The following is a 22,199-nucleotide window of genomic DNA, read 5'->3' as shown; positions in this document are numbered from 1 at the left end:
TTTAATTTGAATTAATAGTTTGCTATTATATACAAATAACTAAAAAAAGAAAAATGAATAAAAGAAAATACAACATTGTGGGCCCCACGGTTGATAAATATAGTTTTGCGTGGATGATAGCCTCAGAAATAAAATCTGAACATGAGACTAAAATTGAGTATTCATATCATCATTCATAAAAAACGAAGAAAGAATTTCTTTCTTTCTTTTTTGGGTTAATTAATATATTAGTATGGCATTGGTTGTGTCAAGTGTGCAATTCCAACCTCGAGTAAGAATTGTATATTGTGTAGGAAAAAGGCAAAATCGAGAGGGCATTATTGTTTGGAAAAGGGTCCTAAACCCAAACCCAAAATTCAAAACCCAATTGTGTTTGTGTAAGCAGCAGCAGCGATTGAGATGCGTGTACTCGGGTGAATACTCAGAAAATGAAGTTGATTCTCGGAATAAGTTGGTGGAATTTATTAAAAATGTATTTCCGGGTGGAAATTGGTGGAAGCTTTCATCAGAAGATGTAGATGTTGGAGGAACATCAAAGCCTGTGACTGTTGTTCGTGCTCTTAACAGAATGTGGGAATTGATAGCTGAAGATCGTTTCCTCATTTTCGCTGCTTTTACTGCTCTCATTGTTACTGCTGTACGTTCTTCTAATTCCTAACCCTTTCAAAATGATCATCCTAATGCTTTCAAATCATCCTAATCCTTTCCTTTCATCAGTTATCAGAAATTTCTATACCGCATTTTCTCACAGCATCCATCTTTACGGCACAAAGTAGCACTACCCCACTGTTCCACCGGAATGTGCGAATCTTGGTTGTGCTATGCATCATTTCCGCAATATGCAGGTCAACACTACTATTTCTTTTTTTCTATATATTTTTCGAAGCCTCCTTCTAACATTTTTCTTTTTCTTTTTCTTCATCTCCAGTGGTGTGCGAGGTTGCCTTTTTGGCATCGCAAATATGATCCTGGTCAGTCTTGTTTCTATTCACTTAAACAAATCCTGCTTTTAGTCACCTATAAAATTTATCTTTTTTTTCTTCACTGCTAAAGCCATTTAATCAAATATATATATACGAGTAATATTTTTTTAACGTTAAAAGTCTCCAAGAAACAGGATAGCTTGTTTAATTGCCTTGTACTTCATCTTCATTTGCAGGTCAAGCGAATGAGGGAAAAATTATATTCCACTCTTCTTCTTCAGGTTTCAGGAATCCTATTTCGCTCAAACATAAATAACCCATTACTTTGCTTCTCTAAGGAACAAGTGACATCACTTCTATATGAAAAGTAGCTTTACCTTTTTTGTAGGATATTTCCTTTTTTGATTCTGAAACTGTTGGTGATTTGACAAGTAGGCTAGGGGCAGATTGTCAACAAGTGTCTCGTGTAATTGGAAATGACCTAAATCTGATTTTACGCAATGTTCTCCAGGTAAAATTTCCTAACATGTCTAATGTTTTCAGATGTTCATTTTTGAGTTGGTAATTTACTTTTATCCTTCTCAGGGAACAGGTGCTTTAGTTTATTTGTTGTTTTTGTCCTGGCCATTGGGATTGTGCACATTGGCTATCTGCTGTGCACTATTCACGATAATGCTATTATACGGCCAGTAAGTTTTTCTTGGTGTTTTACTTGTATAGTATTATATCTTAGAATCTTATTTACGAGATGGAGTTAGACAATCAGTAGAACATGCATGGTTTTAATCTATTATAAATGAGAAGTTCCAAGAATAATGGTTCTTACTAAAGACTTTTGGTCACTACTGCTTTGAGTTAATGTAAGGACCAGCTTATTTAGATGGTTAGAATAGGAATAGAAACAAGAATAATGTATATAGTCCTACTTAGAATAAGTATAAGAATAGGAATAAGAAAAGTATATAGAATCCTACTTTTCCAAGTATTGTAATGTAGTGTCCTAGTTGGAAAAGAAGTCTAATGTAGTGTCTATAAATAAGGTCTCAATGTAATAATGCATGCCTATTAGGAAATTGAAATCCAGACAATGAGTAAATTTGATGTTCTATTCCTCTTAAAGATGGTAAACCTTTAGGAATATCATTGTGAAAGACATCAACATAATCCTGCAAAATTTTAGAAACAACATTAGGCAAAGGATCTAAGTCGTTAGAACTAAATAAAATAATAAATTTTAGATGAAAAATAATATGAGTTTAGATTTAAGAAGTTGAATACTTAATATCAAGATATAACCATTAGTTGCTTCAGCATAGTTGTTGTAATACTTGAAACATGAGAAAACATCAAAAGAATGCCCAATACCTTCACTAAAGAGGTGATTTCTCAAATAATGACTCAACTAATAGTTATTATTTTTGGAAGTCATATTTACTGAAGAAAATTGGAATAAAAAAGAAATGTGTCTCTGTAGAAAAGTGACTGTAACTTCTAGTTGACTGATCATCAAAGAAATCAACTCCTTAATTAAATGGCATTCTTCAACTCTTATATTTAACGGGATATTATGTACTCCCTTTGTCACATACTAATTGTCCACCTTACTATAAATAGTTGTCCCAAATTACTTGTCAATTTACAAAACCAAGATAGAATTTATTATATTTGTTCCCTTTCACCCTTACATTTAATTCTTTTTTAAACTGAAAACAAGTTATATGTAAACTTCCGAAAAAATTCTCAAGTGTTAAATTAGTAAATCTATCCTTCTTATTAATGATTTCTTAAGGGGTATGTAAAAGGATAAATGGACAACTAATATGAGATGGAGGGAGTTTATGTAATAGCTTAACCAATATTTGAGCTTGGAAAAATTAAGAAAAGAAGGAGTATAAAAATTAAATTGCAGCATACATAAGTAAAACAAGAGGTGGGTGGGGTGGGGGGCTTTGGATTCAAATCAAGAAGGAAGTGTAAGAGTTGTCAAAAAAGTAATTACCTAAAAGCAAAATGTTAAATTAGGTCTTAGGCCTAACTCACACCCCAAAAGCTAGCTCAAAGGGGGGAGGATTGCCCAAACCTTATAAGGAGTCCACCCATCTCAACAACCAATATGAGACTTTTGTCATTCTTTAACACCCCACCTTACGCGCAGTGCTTAGCATTTGATGCGTGGGCAATTTTGATTTTGAGGCCCCCAACATTGGGTGAGATGGGCCCTGCTCTGATACCATGCTAAATTAGGTCTTAGGCCTAACTCACACCCCAAAAACTAGCTCAAAGCGAGGAGGATTGTCCAAGCCTTATAAGGAGTCCACCTATCTCATTAATCACCAATGTGAGACTTTTGTCATTCTTTAACACAAAAGATGTTTACATTCACTGAAAACCTTTTCCATTTATAGGTCAAACATGTTAATCAATATCAAAAAAATTATCTTAACTGTATTTTATTAACCTTCTATGTACAGTGTTTTTAACCTCAAAGTCTACTATATTACACAAAATTGGGGCCCAACTTTTGGGCCTAAAGTAGCCGCCTTATCTTCTTTACCCTTGGGCAGGCACTACTAGTAGCTCATATTTTTAGACCATTTTTAGACTTCAACATACGGTGTAACATGCGGACCCATATGTTGTTTCGCATATGAACACTTGTAGCATGAAATTTCAACATCCTCAGAACTCCACATACAGTATGACATGCAAATCATGTCTAGCATGTGGTCCGTATGTGGGTTTCACATCTCGATCACTGAAGCTCAACATTTCATCACCACATGCGGCCCACATATCACTTATGTGGCTGCAATGTTGGCTGTATTTTGCCCCTATTTTCTGAACTTGCATTGTTTCAATTTCCTTTTTTTGGATAACTGAGAAATCTGTTTGTGACCTGCCCTTTGGACCAATCATAGCCTTCTAACTTGGTGGATTATGGGCCCGCCCCTCTACCCTTCTCCACTTTGCATGATGTGGGGCTTGAACCTGCGACCTAAGCCACAAATCCTCCACATTTTGCCACTCGAGCTAGGCCTTGGGGGCTCATTGTTTCAATTTCTTTTGAATCCAAATCCGTAAATTTACCATTCCAATCTATAATTATTGACTTTTTACCTACGCACATTGATTTTCTACGGAGCATGGGTTAAGTAACCCACGTTAAAAGAATTCAAACTTAGCCCGGAAGTACCGAATGTTACAACTAGAAGGAGTAAAGGATCAAGAATTAAAAGGCTTACCTCCATCCTTGAACTCCAATTTTCCCTTAGCCTTTATCATCTTGAGTTTTAGGAGTAGTTTTTTCTTCTTGTTCAGTCAATTCCTCCTTGGAGCAGTAGTAGGTTGATTTCGCTATGACCTACCTTGTTTTATTTTTCTTTTCTATTCTTACATCCAATTTTACTAACTCAGCTGAGTTTACATATTGTAATTTTATTCCATCAGCTATCCCTCTTTTTAAACAATTAAGGAATCTAGCCATAGTGGTTTCTTCATTCTCATTATAATAAGCTTGGATCATAGTCATATCCATAACTTCAAAATACTCATCTATGGACATAGAATCTTTTTTTGCTGGCAACCAAACAAAAAAAACATTCAAAGGCCAAATAGTCATGATTACAAAGAGCCTATGAATCCTACTAACTGATCTACTTCATATATACCCTCTTCTTTACACCAAAAATATAGAGTATTAATGCAGTTTTCTTTAACTTTCTGCATTGGGTTAGTAGTATTCTTAAAGCACCTATTGTTTCTTTCCTTCCAAATTGACCACCATATGCAAGATGGAACTAGATTCCACCATTTTTTCTGTGTTTTACTCCCCCCTCTTCTCATCCAACAGTTTAGTAGGTCAGCAGTATGCTCAGGCACCACCCAAGGATCTTGAATAATGCTTTGAAGCATATACCATATCTGGGAAGTCACTCTACAGTGAAGGAACAAATGATTGTTTGTTTCCTCCTTCTCATGGCAAAAGAAGCACCTAGAAACAATCTGAAATCCTCTTTTTTTCAGTCTCTCCTGAGTCAGACATGCTCTTCTGTTTCAAATCAAGAAACAATCTGAAACACTCTCCCAAGAGGGTTATGATTCAAATCCTGTACTACTTTGGATAACAAGTCCTTTAGGTAAAGGAAAAGTAATTAAACCTAACTATGAACAGACATAAGGGAACTTTGAATAGTAAACTTGAAAAACATGTGAATAACTCCTAAAATGAAATAAGGAAACTTTGACTAGGAAACTAGGAAAGCATTTAAATTGTCCATAGCTATCTAGAAACAAAAATTAGGAAACTTTAGCCGCTCCTTCCACGTCTTAGGGTGTGAATCCTCCTCCCTTTTGGACTGATTTTGGGCACCAAGTTGGCCCCTCTGTGGGCTGATTAAATTTAGGCACTTCACTTGGCTAGTTCTTGGAGCCCATGTTGGACATAGACCATAAAATAAGTGTAGCTCGTAGCCAATTCCTCTCCACAAGACTTGAGCTCTTCTTCCACAATAAGTACCTTTTTAATCTCCCATTGAAGTCCAGCCACCTTATCTTGCATCTGTTTAGCTAGAGACCTTGTGAATGGCCTTCTTGGTGCTTCCAAAGTTTCATCCTTGTCCTTGGAGTAATTAGTATTCTCGGTTTTCCCCAAAAAGAAAGGGCCAAGTTGGTCTTTGGTGAACATGGAGTACTTACCATCCACAATGATGTGAATTCTTGTTTTAGTTTTTTTTGATGACAAGGGAAACCCGCAGCCGCTACCCTTTGGGTGCGCACAGGGTAAAATCCCCGCTCCTATGCAATAGCTCGCAAACCACATAGGAGAGGTAACCCGCACTAGGCAAGCCCGGTGCAACGAGCTCGACCCAGAAGGCAAACCCCTTGCTTTCGCTGGCAAGGGGTTTCAAACTTGAGACTTTAGTATTGATTTCTCTTCTTTAAATCACATTTTTATTTAGCGTAACTGATAAATTATGCTACCCTCTCTTAGTAGCAAATGAGTCTACTAGAATACTTTGTTCAAGTAGGTGAAGAAAACTTATACTTGAGACTTGGTGCAATTTATGATTTCTACTTCTTCTAACTCTCTCTCTTTGTGCCTGTTTCTTTTAACAGATACCAGAAGAAAGCAGCTAAGCTAATTCAGGAGTACACTGCTTGTGCAAATGAAGTAATCTTAAGAAGTTGATTGGTCCATTTTATCCCGATAAGCTATAAGTTTAATATTCAATTATATCCATTGATGTGACATAGGTTGCTCAAGAGACATTCTCTCTCATGAGGACTGTACGAGTATATGGAACTGAGGAACAAGAACTGCAAAGGTAACTACTCGAAGAAGGGATCTTTTCCTTTTGTGTTTAGTTTAATACTGTCAGGAGTAAACATATGAACATATGCAAAATACAATTACATGCAGTTTTTTAGTATTTACAAGAACTCGAAAATAACCATTTTCTAGAACAGGTATGCACGGTGGATGGGGAAATTAGCTGATATAACCTTGCGTCAAAGTGCTGCTTATGGATATTGGAACTTTAGCTTCAACACACTCTATCACTCAACTCAGGTTAAACTCTTTCCATTGTTTAGCACTGGAGTATCTTTCTTCACCCTTCGTACCTTCCATCTTTTTTTTCCCTTGAGTTAATAAATGAAGAACTTTTGTCATAAAAACCTTTCAAATATCAGGGTGCTAAGTTCTGAATGCTGTGAAAAGGAAGAGAAATAAGAGAGAATATGACTTGATTATTCCCTCAAGCAATTGGGTTTAAAAAACTGTTACATGTGCTAAAAAGGAAAGAAAATCACTACATAATTACAATAAGAGTAAATCAAGCAATCTACTATATTTATATTGTATTATCATTATTATTTTATTATTATCTTATTCTTCAATTTTATCATTACTGTTGTTCTTTTGTTTGCTTATCTTACTATTTTGTTGTCAATATTTCTCCTTTCTTAGTATTTCCATCCGAGCTTCTTTCACCTTGTATTTTTCAAACCTGTTTTGAAATATTTTTCTTGAGCTGAGGGTCTATCAGAAACAACCTCTTTACCTTACTACCTCTTTACCTTACTAGATAGGGGTAAGGTCTGTATACACTCTACTCTTCCCATACAGCACTTGTGGAATCTCACTGAGTATACTATTGTTGTACTCCTATATTTACAATTCTTCTAGAATATTTTTGGATTCTAATATTCCCACTTAAGCTGGTTCATAAAAATCATATGTATCGAGCTTGCTACATATACAACTCATAATTCATTTTATAAACTTAAATATTGTGTAGAGAAAAAAATTTACAAGTTCAAACATGTTATGACAATTAAATTTGACATGTTTAAACAAATAAAAAAAAAGACTTTACCATAGTTAAGCATAAAACAAAGAAGACAGAATTAAGTGAGGGAGTTTACTTTTATTAATGCTTCACGATTCACAAGAATTTGTATCCATTTGTAAGATTGTTGTGGCACGTGGGTAATAATCATACATAAAAAAAGGGAAATAAAAGTTTAAAAAATGTTGTGATCGGGAATGTAACCCGAGACCTCTGGCATCATTTGAACCCCCTTGACCGCTGAACCAAGCTTCAAGTCTGTTGAGCGATTTCATTTTATAATATGTATACCTAAAATAAAGATTTAACCTTATATATACAGTGTAATTTTTCCGTGAAGGGGGTTCAGCTGAACCCCCTGACTACCACGTAGCTCCGCCCCTGCAAGTAGGTTGACATGGATGCTATCAACTAGTCATGTTTTAGGTGATCAACCTGTCCATCAGAGCCAACATTTATCGCATATACCCAAAGAAAACCAACTATAGACTTATCCGGAGGCAAAGGAACGAGCTCCCTAGTACCCTTAAAGTATAAGACATACATCTCCTCAATCATAGCTAGTCGCCAGCCTATGTGAGAAAGACTTCACCTGTAGTCTGTGGAATAGAAATAGATGATATAAAGACATAATGAGCTAGTGATAAACAATGATAACTCAGATAAATATAGATATGATTAGGGTTACATGTAGAACAAATACCTTTCCAAGGGGTAATGGAAGAACTTTGTGAAGACAAGTCTGCATCAAGCAAAGAATTTGGTGTTGGGTGTGAATTGTCTAGGCAAGATGAAGGGTGTAGTCGACGATGATAAGTCAAAAGTGGTGGAGGTGGAGCTGTGGAAGGAAAGACAATGGCGGAATCCCCAAAAAATAGAATTTGTAAAACCTCATAAATGCCTAGATGTTCAGCAGAGGAGGATGTAAAGTAGGGTAATCGTTAAAGAAAGTAGCTTTGGCGAACATAAGGTACCACTGGAGGTTAGGTGAGTAGCATCAGTATCGCTTATGTACCCTTAAGAAACCAAGAAATACACATTTTTGAGCACAATGAGCCAATTTTTCGTTTCCTGGAGTGGTCTTATGGACAAACAAGTGCTTCCAAAAAGACATATGGTGAAAGAAAAAACAAGGGTGGCTGAGAAAACAAAACAAAGTGTGGAATCTGATTTTAAATGGTGGAAGAAGTCATACGGTAAATCATATCACAAGATCTGAGTATAGTGTCCCCCCAAATACGCAATGAAACATGTTCTTGTATGAGTAGGTTGCGAGCAGTCTCGCGACATGCCTATTTTTCAGCTAAAACGAACTGTTATCCGTCCCCCAAATTGAGAATTCTTACTCTAAGAACTCAGGGCTATGCTTTCTTAATATCGTCATTTTCTTGAGGTTTTCGACAAACTACTTTGATTCTCTGTTCAAGTTCAAGTTGGGTTCTCCAATTGAGGTTTTCTTTTGACACTCCGTTTAGATTTCAGTCGCTAGAGTTAATTCTTGGATTTGGAGATTTGGATAATTTGTTGCCTGAATTTGCCGGCTCTGATCAAACCCTTCTCCGGTCGATTTCCAGTGATTAGGAGGACCCACTAGTCAGCTTGAAACAATTACTCCAAGGAGGAAATTCAAATGGTATCCATGGCTATTAGAATTGTGGGTTTAAGGGTGAGTTTAGTGTTGTCCTTGTTGGGGTGGTGGCGTGAGGGTGGTGATGGCTATTTGTTTAATGGGGAAGAAGAAAGTGAGGTCCACATGGAAAATATAAAACAATTTCTTTTTAGGGCTTTCACGCGCTTAAATTTCCATGGGATGCACCTTTGTTAAGTTGAAGTGTCTAGATGGTCACAATGGAAGTTGGGGTGTTCAACTGCAAGTAGAGTCCAAGATTCCAAGTTAAGATGTCTATCTATGTATTCTGCCTTCAAAAATATTCACAGGATTCTAACAAAAACAATTTCATTTGAATGGTTCTCGATAGACGATAGAAAGAGATGATAGATGCTTCTAATTTTCAATTAGAGACTTATTCATTATCATCATCTGCAGATTCTACTTGTTTGAAATACAAAATAAGGTTTTCCAGTTAATTGTTTAAAGTGAACTCCAATTTTATGCTTTGAATTTTTTAGGTTATTGCTGTGCTGGTAGGAGGAATATCTATCCTGGCTGGTCATATTACAGCAGAACAACTTACCAAATTCGTATTATACAGTGAATGGTTGATTTATTCTACATGGTGGGTAGGGGACAATTTTTCGTCATTGATGCAATCTATTGGGGCAAGTGAGAAGGTTTTTCAATTAATGGATCTCGGTTCTAGTGGTAAATTCATTGACAAAGGTAAAAGTATTTTCCAAACTAGCTTCTTGTTTCACTTATGTACACCCTGTATTTATATTGAGTATCTTGGTGGGACAGGACATATTCACCCAATAAGTTTAAAAATACATTCTGTAATGGTAGCAAGAAATAAATGTATAAACCTTTTTGTCTTTTGTTGTTTAGATTTTGGAGTCCTGTATGTTTAAACATTTAAAATGTGATGAGAACAGAACATTTCAGTTGATATAGCATTAAAAAGAAAGTAATAACTGATTCTGTTTTGTGAAAGGGATATTATCTTGAGATGGTTCAAAAGACAAACTACGATGTGGAATTTCACATTGATTTTTTGTAGTACAATTATTTTAAAATGTCACTTTTTTGCACATTTGGATTGGAATTTCCAATGCTTGTTCTTCATTTGTTATGCTTTCCCTTTTAACTCCTTTGGTTGCTTATAATCTGTTGGCTACATTGTCTCAGTTATAAAATTTTAGCTATTAATTGGTTTTAACAGTACTTTTAGGGGTCGTTTGGTAGGAGGTATTAGGAGAAATAGTCCATGTATTATGCATGGTATTATTTAGTACTATGTTTGGTAGAATTTTTGGGCCTAAGTATAACTAATCCATGGATTAGTTATACACCCTACATGGTATTATAGGAGGTATTTACTAATACCTTCCATGTGGTGGTATTAGTAATACATTGGATTTAATACCATGAGATTATCTATGTAAACACAAAAATATCCCTCAAATCATTTTATTTATTTTCTTGATTTTATGTTTTATATTTGTACTAGTAAATTTATTTAAATAAATTAGCTTACAAGTTTTATTATTTAGAGAGAGTTGCTTGTTAATAAATAATTGCAATACATATCAATACAATATTTAAAATGTGAGTCGTTTAACATTTACTAATTGAAAGGGAAATATATCACCACATGACGTTTGTGATCTTAATTGAATATATTATTTGTTGGTTTATATGTGGTTTCTAATTGTATGTATTTTGAACAATTTATAAATTGCATACATATTAAAACTACAACTTGCAAATTTTATATGTAAATGTAGATGTCATTCGATTTTACTATTGTTTACCGTCTTTTCAATTTTAAAGTAGATGGTCTATCTATTTTAAATTGAAAATTGATGTTTTTAAGTGATTAATTTATTAAGATAACAATTGTTTGCCCTCAAATATTTCTAGTGAGAAAATAGCAAACATGACAAAATTGTTCTTCTCCTAGCTACTTAGAAGGCCATAAAAATATAATATTGTCTAGCAATTATCTACCTTGACTGATTACATAAAATAGAAAATCTCATAATAATGCAAGGGTATAATTTTTTTTTGATGACAAGGGAAACCCGCAGCCGCTACCCTTTGGGTGTGCATAGGGTAAAACCCCCACTCCTATGCAATAACTCGCAAACCACATAGGAGAGGTAACCCGCACTAGGCAAGCCCGGTGCAACGAGCTCGACCCAGAAGGCAAACCCCTTGCTTTCGTTGGCAAGGGGTTTCGAACTTGAGACCTCCAACATGGAAGTCCCAAGCTCAAACCACTGGGCCACCCCGAAGGGTAATGCAAGGGTATAATTGGAAAGAAGCTTTTTGTAGAGTTTTAATCCAAATACAAAATGAGGTCAGAAGCAATGAACCAAACACTTGATAAAAAATACATCATGTACTACTAATCCCTGCACTACTAATTCCTGCATTACTAATCCCTGCGTTACTAATCCCTGCATTACTTATTTTTCTACCAAACGACCCCTTAGTACACTGCATATCCCTCAGGCAATCTGAATCTTCTAATGCCCAAAGTATATGTAAACTGAAACTAGGCACAAAATAGACTCACCTATGTAGGAGTGCATTCATCCTTTGGCTTTCTCCAGAGGGTCCATTCATGTTGAAAGAATGATTTTATGCTTCAGTATTTCAGTTATAGGAAATTGTTTTCCAATGCTGCAAATAGAATACTTTTGAGGGATGAGTCCTAACTCCTAACAAATACCATAAATTCCCTCTGTAGGCTTAAGTTTCTTAGAGAAGCTTTATGAAATTTGTCCATCTTTTCTAAGACATGACTTTTATGGAAGATGTTTTTCAAAGGTGACGATGTGTATATCATGGGGGTGAAGGGGGAAGCAGTGGTTTGGTATAGAGGTACAGATTGTTTAGGGGTTCATAAAAACGAGTGCTCTCAACTATAGATGGATAGAGTGTACAATCACTTTACTTCTGCTCATAAAGGACGTTAATTGCTCTTTGATGCAAAGTTTCATCCAAACCTTATTGCCGACAGTTTAACATACCTAAATAAAAACTTTTGATCGGAAGTGTAAATTGCCTTTCAAGTGCAGCACGAAGTTAACTTATATAAACTGAAATAGCTCCATTTGTGCAACACATACTCTGAAAAGAATGTTTCCCAAATGCTGCATATTTTCATCCTGCTTTGTGGATTGTTGTAGGAGCCAAGTTGGAAGGATTAGCAGGACGCATTGAATTTGTGAATATTAGTTTCTACTATCCTTCAAGAGTTAAGGTATACTAATCTTTTTGATCTCTCAGCTTGTGGCTCATTATCCGAGAACAACTATTCCTCTTGACGAAACTCGAATACACTCTAACACTTAAAACCTTTTCTTATTTTCATCTGTGTATTAGTAGAACTTTTTAATCTGATAAAAGATTAAAATATTCATGTTCTCTGTCTTTGCCTCTTGTAAGAGGGAAATGGTCTTGTTGAAAATGTGTCCCATGATATTGCAGAAATAAAACAGCTAAGCTGCATTATCTCTAAAAGATTTCTTTTGCCGAAATTCAATTTATCAGTAACTAAATTTTTAGGATTTTAAATTATTTTTATTAGAGTCCTATGTGGCTTGAATTTAGGAGTTAGTTTCCTCTTTTTTTTGTTATTTGAAATTTGCCAATAAGTTAGTAGCATAGTTTTTTATGTTGTAGTTAGAATTTAAAGCTATAAATGTATGTCTCTGAGTTGTTAATAAAATAATTCTCTTTGACAACATTGCACTACTTTATAGAGCCATTTTCTTGAGGGACCTGTGAGTGAGATGGATTCCAAAAATAGTTTTTCCCAAATAGCTCCTCCTGTCTTTGATGGGGAGAATTACCAACTCTGGGCAGTAAGAATGAAGACTTATCTTGAGGTCTTAGCTCTGTGGGAGGCTGTGAAAGAGGATTATGATGTTCTTCCGTTGCCCAATAATCTCACGGTGGCCCGGATCAAAAGCCAAAAGGAAAAGAAAATTAGTAAATCAAAGGAGAAAGCAACTCTGTTTGCTGGGGTGTCTGCAACAGTTTTTAGAAGAGTTATGACTCTCAAATCAACAAATATTTTTTGGGATTATTTGAAGAAAGAATACACATGAGATGAAAGAATAATAGGCATGAAGGGTGTTGAATTTAATAAGGGAATTTGAGTTGCAAAAGATGAAGTAATCTGAGACCGTTAAAGAGTACTCAAACCGACTTCTCGGCATTGTCAACAAGGTAACATTGCTTGACACAAAATTTAAAGATTCAAGAATTGTTGAAAAAATTCTTGAGTGCTTGAAAGATTCAAAGTATCCATAACTACCTTGAAAATCACAAAAGATCTGTCCAGGATTACCTTAAGAATTGCTAAATACGTTGTAGGCACAAGAGCAAAGGAAACTTATTAGGCAAGGTGGTATTGTTGAAGGAGCCTTGGAGGCCAACCACAAGACTCAAAGCAAAGGTAATAATGCAAGGAAAAATTTACCCACCTTGTCAGCACTATGGCAAAAAGGTAATCCTCCATTTAATTGTTTGAAGAGGCCAGATGCATAATGAAAAAGCTGCAACCCGCTTGGTCATAAAGCTGTGATTTGCAAAAACAAATCTCAAAAGTATGAAGCAGATGTCCAAGTCACCAATGAGGAAGAAAAAGATGACCACTTATTTGTGGCAACATGTTTTTCAACCAAGAAGTCTAATTTTTGATTGATTGAAAGTGGTTTTACAAACCACATGATATATGTCACAAATCTTTTTAAAGAGTTCATGTACAAAAATAATTTCAGATGTCTTTTACGTGCCTGCTATTGATAAAAATCTTTTGAGTGTTGGCTAGTGGATGGAAAAAGGATTTAAATTCTTATCTGAGACAAGTATTGTTGAATCTTTAATTCCACTAAGCTGGAGATTTTATGAGTTGAAAGGAGAGGTAGAAACTTTTCATTTTATCCTAAAGAAGATGAACATAAGCCAGAATTTGTTGATATTCAAGTGCTGCAACTTGGATACATGGATCAAAGCTAGCTACTAGACCAAAGATAAACTGACAAATTCATTCACAAGGTCAGTTCCAGCCAAGACTCCAATCTATAATTCAGGATCCAAGGAGTGTTGAAAATATGTCTCAAGATAGTGCAGAAATAAAACAACTAGCTGCATTATCTCTAAAAGATTACTTTTTGCAGAAATTCAGTTTATCAGCAACCAGCTTCTAGGATTTCAAGTTACTTTTATTAGTGTCCTATGTGGCTTGAATTTAGTAGTTAGTTTCCTCTTTCTTTGTTATTTGATATTTGTAGATAAGTTAGTAGCATATTTTTCTATGTTTTAGTTAGAAATTAAAGCTATAAATGTGTGTCTGAATTATTAATTCAATAATTTCCTTTGACAACATTGCAGTATTTTCCTTCGTTATTTCCCTAATTCCTTTGTTTAAAAACCAACTTGCCTCCTATGGCCATTTACAAAATTGAATGGGAGAAAATGACCTTTTTCAAATCTCTTATGTGTAAAAGGAAAGATCTCTGGTAAATAGGACGTAAACTAAAAACAAATTTGTTAAGGACCACAAAAAACCAATTTACCCGAAAGGAAGTGGCATCATCATTCTTTCTCAGAGATTAGTGATGCTATGTAAGGCTTACACTGCTGGTCACTTCATGCTTACTGGTATTGGAAATGTTTGACTACCCATAAATTGCATGTTTTTGGTTAAAATTAGAGTTCCCATTCCTTTATTCATTTCTTTCTTGTAAAGCATCTTTTGTAGCCTGTTGAAGTTGATTTTGCATCCAGCAGTTCTTATATAGGTTGTCATCATGAATGCACACATGAACTTAAATAATTACAGTGCATAGATATGGTAGTTATGTTGCCACTGCCTACCTTGTCTAACAATTGTATGCACAATTTCCTTGTCTCAGACTATACTTTGGTCACTTGAAGATTTTGAGTATGAAGCTGTTGATATTTTGATTGTGAACAACTTCTTTATAGTTTCATTTTATCGTTGATTTCATGTATATTCTTTTTAGTTATTCTAGAATACAGAATTTCGAGGCTACAATTAGAAAAGCTTACATTTTTCCTACGGAACAGGTGCCGGTACTTCAACATATTAACTTCGTGGTGCATCCCGGTGAAGTAGTAGCACTTGTGAGTTCTTTAATTTCGGGCTGCCAATCTGAATATCCGAATTTTATTCTAGCTGCTAAATTCCATATTTATGCATGCAACTTCTAAGATCAAATGACATAATCTCGTTGTCCCATCTTATGTGACACTTTCTGTTTTAATCTGCTCCAAAAAAAGACAACTCTATATTTAAAAATAATTTAGCTTTAAACTTCTCAATTTACGCTTTTAACGAGAATTGCCACAAAAAACTATGACATGCTTAAGGCTACAAGTTTCAAAAGCCTTTCTTTCTTAAACTTTGTGTCTCCTCTAACACCTTCACATAAAAAGGGACAGAGGTATTATCATTTTACCCCTTCTTTTGGAATTGTGGAATTGCTTCCCTCTATGATCCTCATGATTAAATTTGTTCCTTTATAATTTCTTGAGAAGCAGGTAATTTGTCTATTATGGCCAGAAGGGTGTGGCACAAAATGGTTGCGGTTTGTATAGTAACTTCCAGGTTACTTAGTCCAATTACATGTTTGGGAACGAGTTCAAGCATGCATCATATGAATTTGTTTATCCTACATCAACAAAACCTTCTCTACTTTTGAAGATAGACTGGAAAGCAAGCTCAGAGAATAGCTAAGGGGAAGTCAGAGACTCCCTTTTTTAGGAACTTAGACTACCTATGTGCTAGTAAACTCCACCTATGGCCTATGCCTGGTCTTACATGGATGAGTTGCATTTCATTTTCCTTTTGTTAGTTTATCAGTCAGGGCCAAATTCTTCTCCCTAAAAATTCCTTATTTTCTTTCCTCAGCGACAATAACATCAACAATTACACCTTAATCTCAAACAAGTTGAGGTCGCCTCTATGAATCCTCATTGATCATGTCTTTTTCCATTTAAATTCAACTCATATCATCATCATACCAAATATAATAAAAAGTAAAAGTTTCTTTCCTCAGTGACAATAATATCAACAATTACACCTTAATCTTAAACAAGTTGAGGTCGCCTCTATGAATCCTCATTGATCACATCTTTTTCCATTTAAATTCAACTCATATCATCATCATTCCAAATATAATAAAAAGTAAAAGTAAATTAAATATACATAAATGATAATAATAATAATAATATATTAAAAAATCTCCATATTTTTACTGACATTTAAATCTATGATAAGTTCAAAATACTCATAGAAAAGAAATAGGTTCAAAATCAACGTACTAACCAAACTAATAGCCTGTTTGACCAAACAAGCTTCTGGAAAGTCAAAAGTGTTTTTTTCCCCAAAAACATCTTATTTTAAAAGGTTGAGGTGTTTGACTAAGCTTTTAGGAAAATAATAAGTGATTTTGAGTAGTAGCAGAAGCTATAAAAAGTAGTTTCCCCATAAGCACTTTTGGAACATGGGCAAAGCACAAATTGCTGCTCTAATATTGCCAAAAGTACTTTCCCAGTTGAGTAGCCAAACATAACCTGCTACTCTTCCAAAGTACTTTTTTTAAAAGCACTTTGAACAAAATACACATTTCAAAATAAACAAATTTCGGAAGCTTGGTCAAAATGCTTTAAAACCTATTTTCCAACTAGTAGATATCACTCCTACAATTTTTTTCTTCCATTGTGCCTTATCTTTAGCTAAGTCTTTATTGATTCCAAGAAATTGTAGGTCTTTGAAGACTCTACTTCATCTCTTCTTAACACCTTAACTTACCATACATATAGACTAGTGCAGCTATAGGCCAACACAAGATATGACCATACAATCTTAAACAACCTTCTCTCGTTTTATCGTCAATCTGTACTACTTGAACATTCCGGTGAAGGTGATCATTTTTAATTTTATCTAATCCTATATGACTCTACACATCGATCTTAGTCAACAATCATCTCATGGATTTATTGGACTTTTTTTAAAAACTGGTAACTTTAAGATATATTTGACTTTAACAGCCCAACAGTTTTTGAAACTGAGTTTTGTTTTAATGTTCCAACATTAACTACCATATAACATTGTTGGTCTTATAATTGTTCTGTAGAACATACCTTTCACTTTGGTAGGCACCATTCTAATACATGACACTACAAGAGCACTTCTCCGTTTAAAACATCTTGTTTTAATTCTACATTAACATCTTCATCTATCATTCCATTCTTCTGAAACGAGTCTAGATATCTAAATTCATTTTCATTTTGGCACCGCAATCTTGTCTTGTCTTGCCTCAATTTCACTCTTCCCATGATGTCTAAACTTGTACTACTTTACTTAGCCTAAAACCCCTTACTCTCTAAAGCGCTCCTCCATATGATCACAATCGAATACACAGAACCACATAAAAACAAGTAAAGGATAGGATTAGAATAGAACGAATATATGTGCGCCGTCAGAATTAAATAGATTTGTGTATCCCAACTATTTTTTAGGGGTATAGAATTGTGTATATTTTTATTTCTCTATTCATTAATTTGAAACATGACTGAGAAGTGAATGTCATCTGTTGTTTAGGTTGGCCTAAGTGGTAGCGGAAAAAGTACTCTGGTGAATCTTCTCCTCCGGCTGTATGAGCCAACAAGTGGGCAGGTAATTCTTGTCATGTTTGATATAATAATATATTGTTGAACTATGAAAATACAAAACAAAAGGGAGCTCAATGGTAAAGTTGTCTTAGGTCATGGGTTTGACCGTTTGAGTAGTGGAATGCCATTGATGCTTGTGTCAGGGTAGGCTGCCTTATTACACACTCTTCCCAGTACCCTATGTGAACTCATGATGCTTCGTGCATTGAGCTTCCCTTATGAATATACAAAATTGACCCTTCTTGAGGAATTTGCAGATGCTTAGATCATACTAATAAGAAGCCTTGAGAAAAGCAGTGACTTTTTGTTCCACCTTGCTTTCTCAAATAAAAGGAACTTCTTTTCCTAACTACTTGTTTTGGATTTGAAGATATGCATTGATGGCTACCCGATTAGAGATTTGAACATCAAGTGGTTGAGGGAAAGAATTGGATATGTGGGGCAGGTTAGCCTCATATACTATTATCCTAATTTGAGTTTTGTATGGCTTTATAATATTATGTTACTAAGATATTTTGAACAGGAACCTAGACTTTTCCGCATGGATATCAGCTCAAACATAAGATATGGCTGTAGTAGAGATGTCAATCAACAAGATGTGGAATGGGCTGCCAAGGAGGCCGCTGCCCATGATTTCATTTCATCTCTACCCAATGGCTACCACACAATTGTTGATAATGATTTGCTCAGTGGAGGCCAAAAGCAGCGAATCGCAATTGCTAGAGCCATTCTTAGGGATCCAGATATTTTAGTACTTGATGAAGCCACTAGTGCTCTAGATGCAGAGAGTGAACACAACATTAAGGTAAATTTTCTAAAAGTCGTTTAACTGATAGAGATTGTTGAATTGCATACTAAATATGCATTTTCAATCCCCATAGGGTGTGCTTCGTGCTGTCAGAAGAGAACTGAACTCAAAGAGAACTGTCATTGTGATTGCACACCGGTGAGTTGTCTTTGTTCTTTTCAGCAGAACCGAATACTAGCTTGTAACACTGGTAAACTGCTATCTACAGGCTTTCGACAATACAAGCTGCTGACAGAATAGTTGTGCTGGAAAGCGGAAAAGTTGTTGAGGTAGATATTATGGCTTTTAAACATATCATAGGGAGAGCAGCTAATAATCACAACGTCATTCAGTCTCCTTTCTTGTTTCGACCGTTCTTTGCTCTCTGTGCAGTTCTAACATAGCAGCATCACATTAAGCAACCAATACGACCAGTGCATTTACCATCATGGGAGTGGTCTACTCTGGATTTTTTTATGACGCCAAAGTTTGTGTACTTGTAAACAAAAGGGCTATTAGTCTATAGTTGTCCATTTAGTATCTAACAAGTTGAAACTGAAGTGTGAAACCTTGCAACCTGGAGGTTCACATTCTTATTCATATCTACCTTAATCTTATACTAAAAATTAGAGCTGCCTAATGCTTAATTAAGTTTCGGTCATGTAGTATGTCGTCTGGATTTAATCAATCTAGTAATCTCTGACTTGGATGATCTTACTTTTGCTACATTCAGATGGGTAGCCACAAAGAGCTTCTCCTCAATGATGGCTTGTATGCTCGATTAACCAGAAGACAGGCTGATGCTGTGGCATGAATTCTTGCAGTTGACCGACATAAAGGTTTGGTCGATTCTTTGGCCTACTAAGTTCCTGATTGGACACTAGAGATGGCTTGGTATATTTTATTTTACACAGCAAATTTAGCAATGCCTATGCACTAGATTAGATAGAACCTTCTGAATGAAGAGGACAGACAATATGGGATTAGTTGCAGATCTTGCAGTTGGACCATCTCAAATTTTCTCAAGCGAGCAGGTTAGCTTCAAAGATTTTGCTGCATCACTGGCCAAAGCTATAAACAATTTGAGTTTTGATGATGCTTAATGTATAACTTAGTCAAGGGGTTTGAGTGATGTACAACATGTCCAAAGGGTTGCAGAGACTTTTACGACAAAGCCGATACTGTTGATCCATGTAAATGTCTCGATAGCATGTCATTCTGGTTCAATCTACTAGAGCTGAAATTGAAAGAAAACCCAAGCTCTTGTCATGATAGAGAAGCATGTTTGTTTGGAAAAATCACGACACATCTATTTATTTAAGGGTTAATATTACAACTTTTAGATCTTTTTTTTTATATTACTACTTATAACATTTTAATTACAAGTGTTAACAGATTAGTTTTAATTTATATATTAATTAATTATATATTATTAACTATTATATATTATATAATGTTATATAATTAATAGGTGAGAGAAATAATATTAATGAGAGATAATCAATTTATAATTATCAATTACACCTTTAAGGAATTTTTTAACTTATCACATGTCAACCCACACCCCTCCATCACGTTACTCAAAATATCTTTTCCATAAATGCAGTAATTTATAATTGACAAGATAAATGATCTCCTCCTTGATTTTCTCCTAATTAGTTGATTATTATTTTGATTATTTTATTATTCCCAAGATATATATTGATTACTATTCAATTACTTTTTATTTATTAATGCCTATTGGGGGATTTAATTTTAAAAAATAAATAAATTTATCACTGTATGTTTTAACATGTAATTTTCTCTCTCTTTAATCTATTTTTTTTTGCTTTTCTTGATGTATTTTTTTTAAATTTTGATATTGTTTTTTTTTTTTTTAATCTGATTTAAAAAAAAAAAGGATTCTATATTTTGAAATTTGATTTCGTTTTTTATTTTATTTAATCTGAAACTTGATGTTTTGAGAAAAAAAAATCGTTTTACTGAAATTTTGAACTCGTTTTTGGTGTGTTTTCTATATCTAAAATACTTTTTTGTGGGTGAAATAAGTATATTTAATTCTGAAATTTGTTGTTTTATATATATATATATATTTAATTACATGTTTTGATTTTTGGGCGGTGTATATTTTTTTTGCTACTGTTTTTGACAATAATATATAATATGCATTGTTTTACATTGTCAGAGTTATTCTTCCTAGATTTATATCAGTTGGATATCAATTTCATACATTTTTATTTTTTGTCTTTGTTCTAAAATTTCAAGTTGGATACCAAGTGTATATAAATTGGATACAACATTAACGTGTTTTAGATTGTCTAATTTGGTTGAAATATCAGTTACATTTTTTTTTTCATTTTCAAGTAAGATATCTGTTGGATACCAAATGGATACCAATTGAATAAAACATTAACTTGTTTATGTTGTCTAGTTGGTTGAAATCTCAACTACATGATGGTTTTTCAATTTTCCAATGGGATATCAATTCAATATCAAATTTATACAAATTGGATTCAATATTAACTAGTTTTAGGTTGGCTATTTCAGTTGAAAACTCAATTACATGTTATTTTTTTCAATTTTACATACCAATTTCATACTAAGATTTGACTTAATTTTTCCAGTCGATATCAATCGCATACCAGCATTACCTAGTTTTTGAGTATACATTTGAAAAACACTGAATACACAAATGATTAACTAGCACACATAATAAATATTCTGAAATTATAGTTCATTAACATAAAAGACAAAATAAATTAAAACATGAGTTTGTCACAATAAACAACCAAATCAAAATAAAAATAAATTATGTCTTTTTTCAGAAGGGTAATTTGAGCATGTCTTCCTGTTGTGTCCCTTCCAATGACATGTATTGCACGTAATCTTAGACCTCTTGAATTTCACATCAGCAAACCATTTACAACGTTCAAGTTGTGGTCTCCATACAATTCTTTTTGAACCAGGTGACAATAATTTATGCTCCGACACTTTTTGAATTGCATATTTTCCTGTTCCATCATAAATTATTGTGTCAGTATTACATCATACAAAAGTACAAATAACTTTTATACATATGTTATATAAGTATACAAATTTCATACCATTTTTATGTGTACAAAATTCATACAAAGGTAGAAATACATATATTATTTTAAAACAATTTCATATGTTATTATAGGATACAAAAGTAAAAACACATATGTTATATTAGTATGCAAATTTCATACAATTCTTATTCACACATTTCATACCTATTTCATGTCAAAAGTTATCAATTATTCATACCAGGATTATGCCACTAGAATGCCAAAATAATTCCAACATATAATTATTAATTGTCATTCTTAAATAAACAGTATACCAAATTCATTAGATTATTATTCCCAAAATTCATTACAATATAATGCCAAAAAAAATAATCCAATCAAACCAAAAATCGTATCAAAAAATATTATGGATTGTCATACATGTCTGGTATTAGTAGTATACAAATTCCAAAAAAAAAAAAATCTATTTTTTTTAACCAGAAACATACCAAAAAATAAAAAATGGGCCAGACAAATAATGAACAAATTCAATGTTCATACCAAAATATAACAGTATACATTTAAAAAAAAATGCCATAATTAAAATTATTATACACAACAAAGAATCTGAAATCAGTATACAAATTTCATACAATTAGTATGCACACTTTTCATACTTATTTTATGTCAAAATTATACCTATTTCATGCCATAAGTCGTCACTTTTTCACATCAGAATCATGCCACTATAATACCAAAATAATACCACTTCTA

General features: G+C 34.0%; 1 protein-coding gene across 1 annotated transcript; it reads left to right on the top strand.

The window, feature by feature from the left end:
• The first annotated feature begins 129 nt into the window (after positions 1-129).
• On the top strand, positions 130-19,775 carry LOC102596393 (ABC transporter B family member 26, chloroplastic). Its single transcript, XM_006343100.2, has 18 exons — positions 130-637; positions 718-845; positions 929-971; positions 1,160-1,204; positions 1,312-1,434; positions 1,509-1,612; positions 6,039-6,093; positions 6,177-6,247; positions 6,390-6,492; positions 9,404-9,614; positions 12,089-12,162; positions 15,000-15,056; positions 17,539-17,613; positions 17,980-18,054; positions 18,133-18,414; positions 18,491-18,555; positions 18,626-18,686; positions 19,130-19,775. Exons 1-18 carry the CDS (start codon positions 233-235, stop codon positions 19,208-19,210), a joined length of 2,058 nt encoding a protein of 685 aa, XP_006343162.1. The 5' UTR covers positions 130-232; the 3' UTR covers positions 19,211-19,775.
• Positions 19,776-22,199: the final 2,424 nt, after the last annotated feature.

Source organism: Solanum tuberosum, unplaced genomic scaffold (assembly GCF_000226075.1).
Source record: "Solanum tuberosum cultivar DM 1-3 516 R44 unplaced genomic scaffold, SolTub_3.0 scf00038, whole genome shotgun sequence".
Classification (NCBI taxonomy): Eukaryota; Viridiplantae; Streptophyta; class Magnoliopsida; order Solanales; family Solanaceae; genus Solanum; species Solanum tuberosum.
The sequence above is the reverse complement of the archived record's forward strand: the minus strand, read 5'-3'. Positions and strand labels throughout refer to the sequence as shown.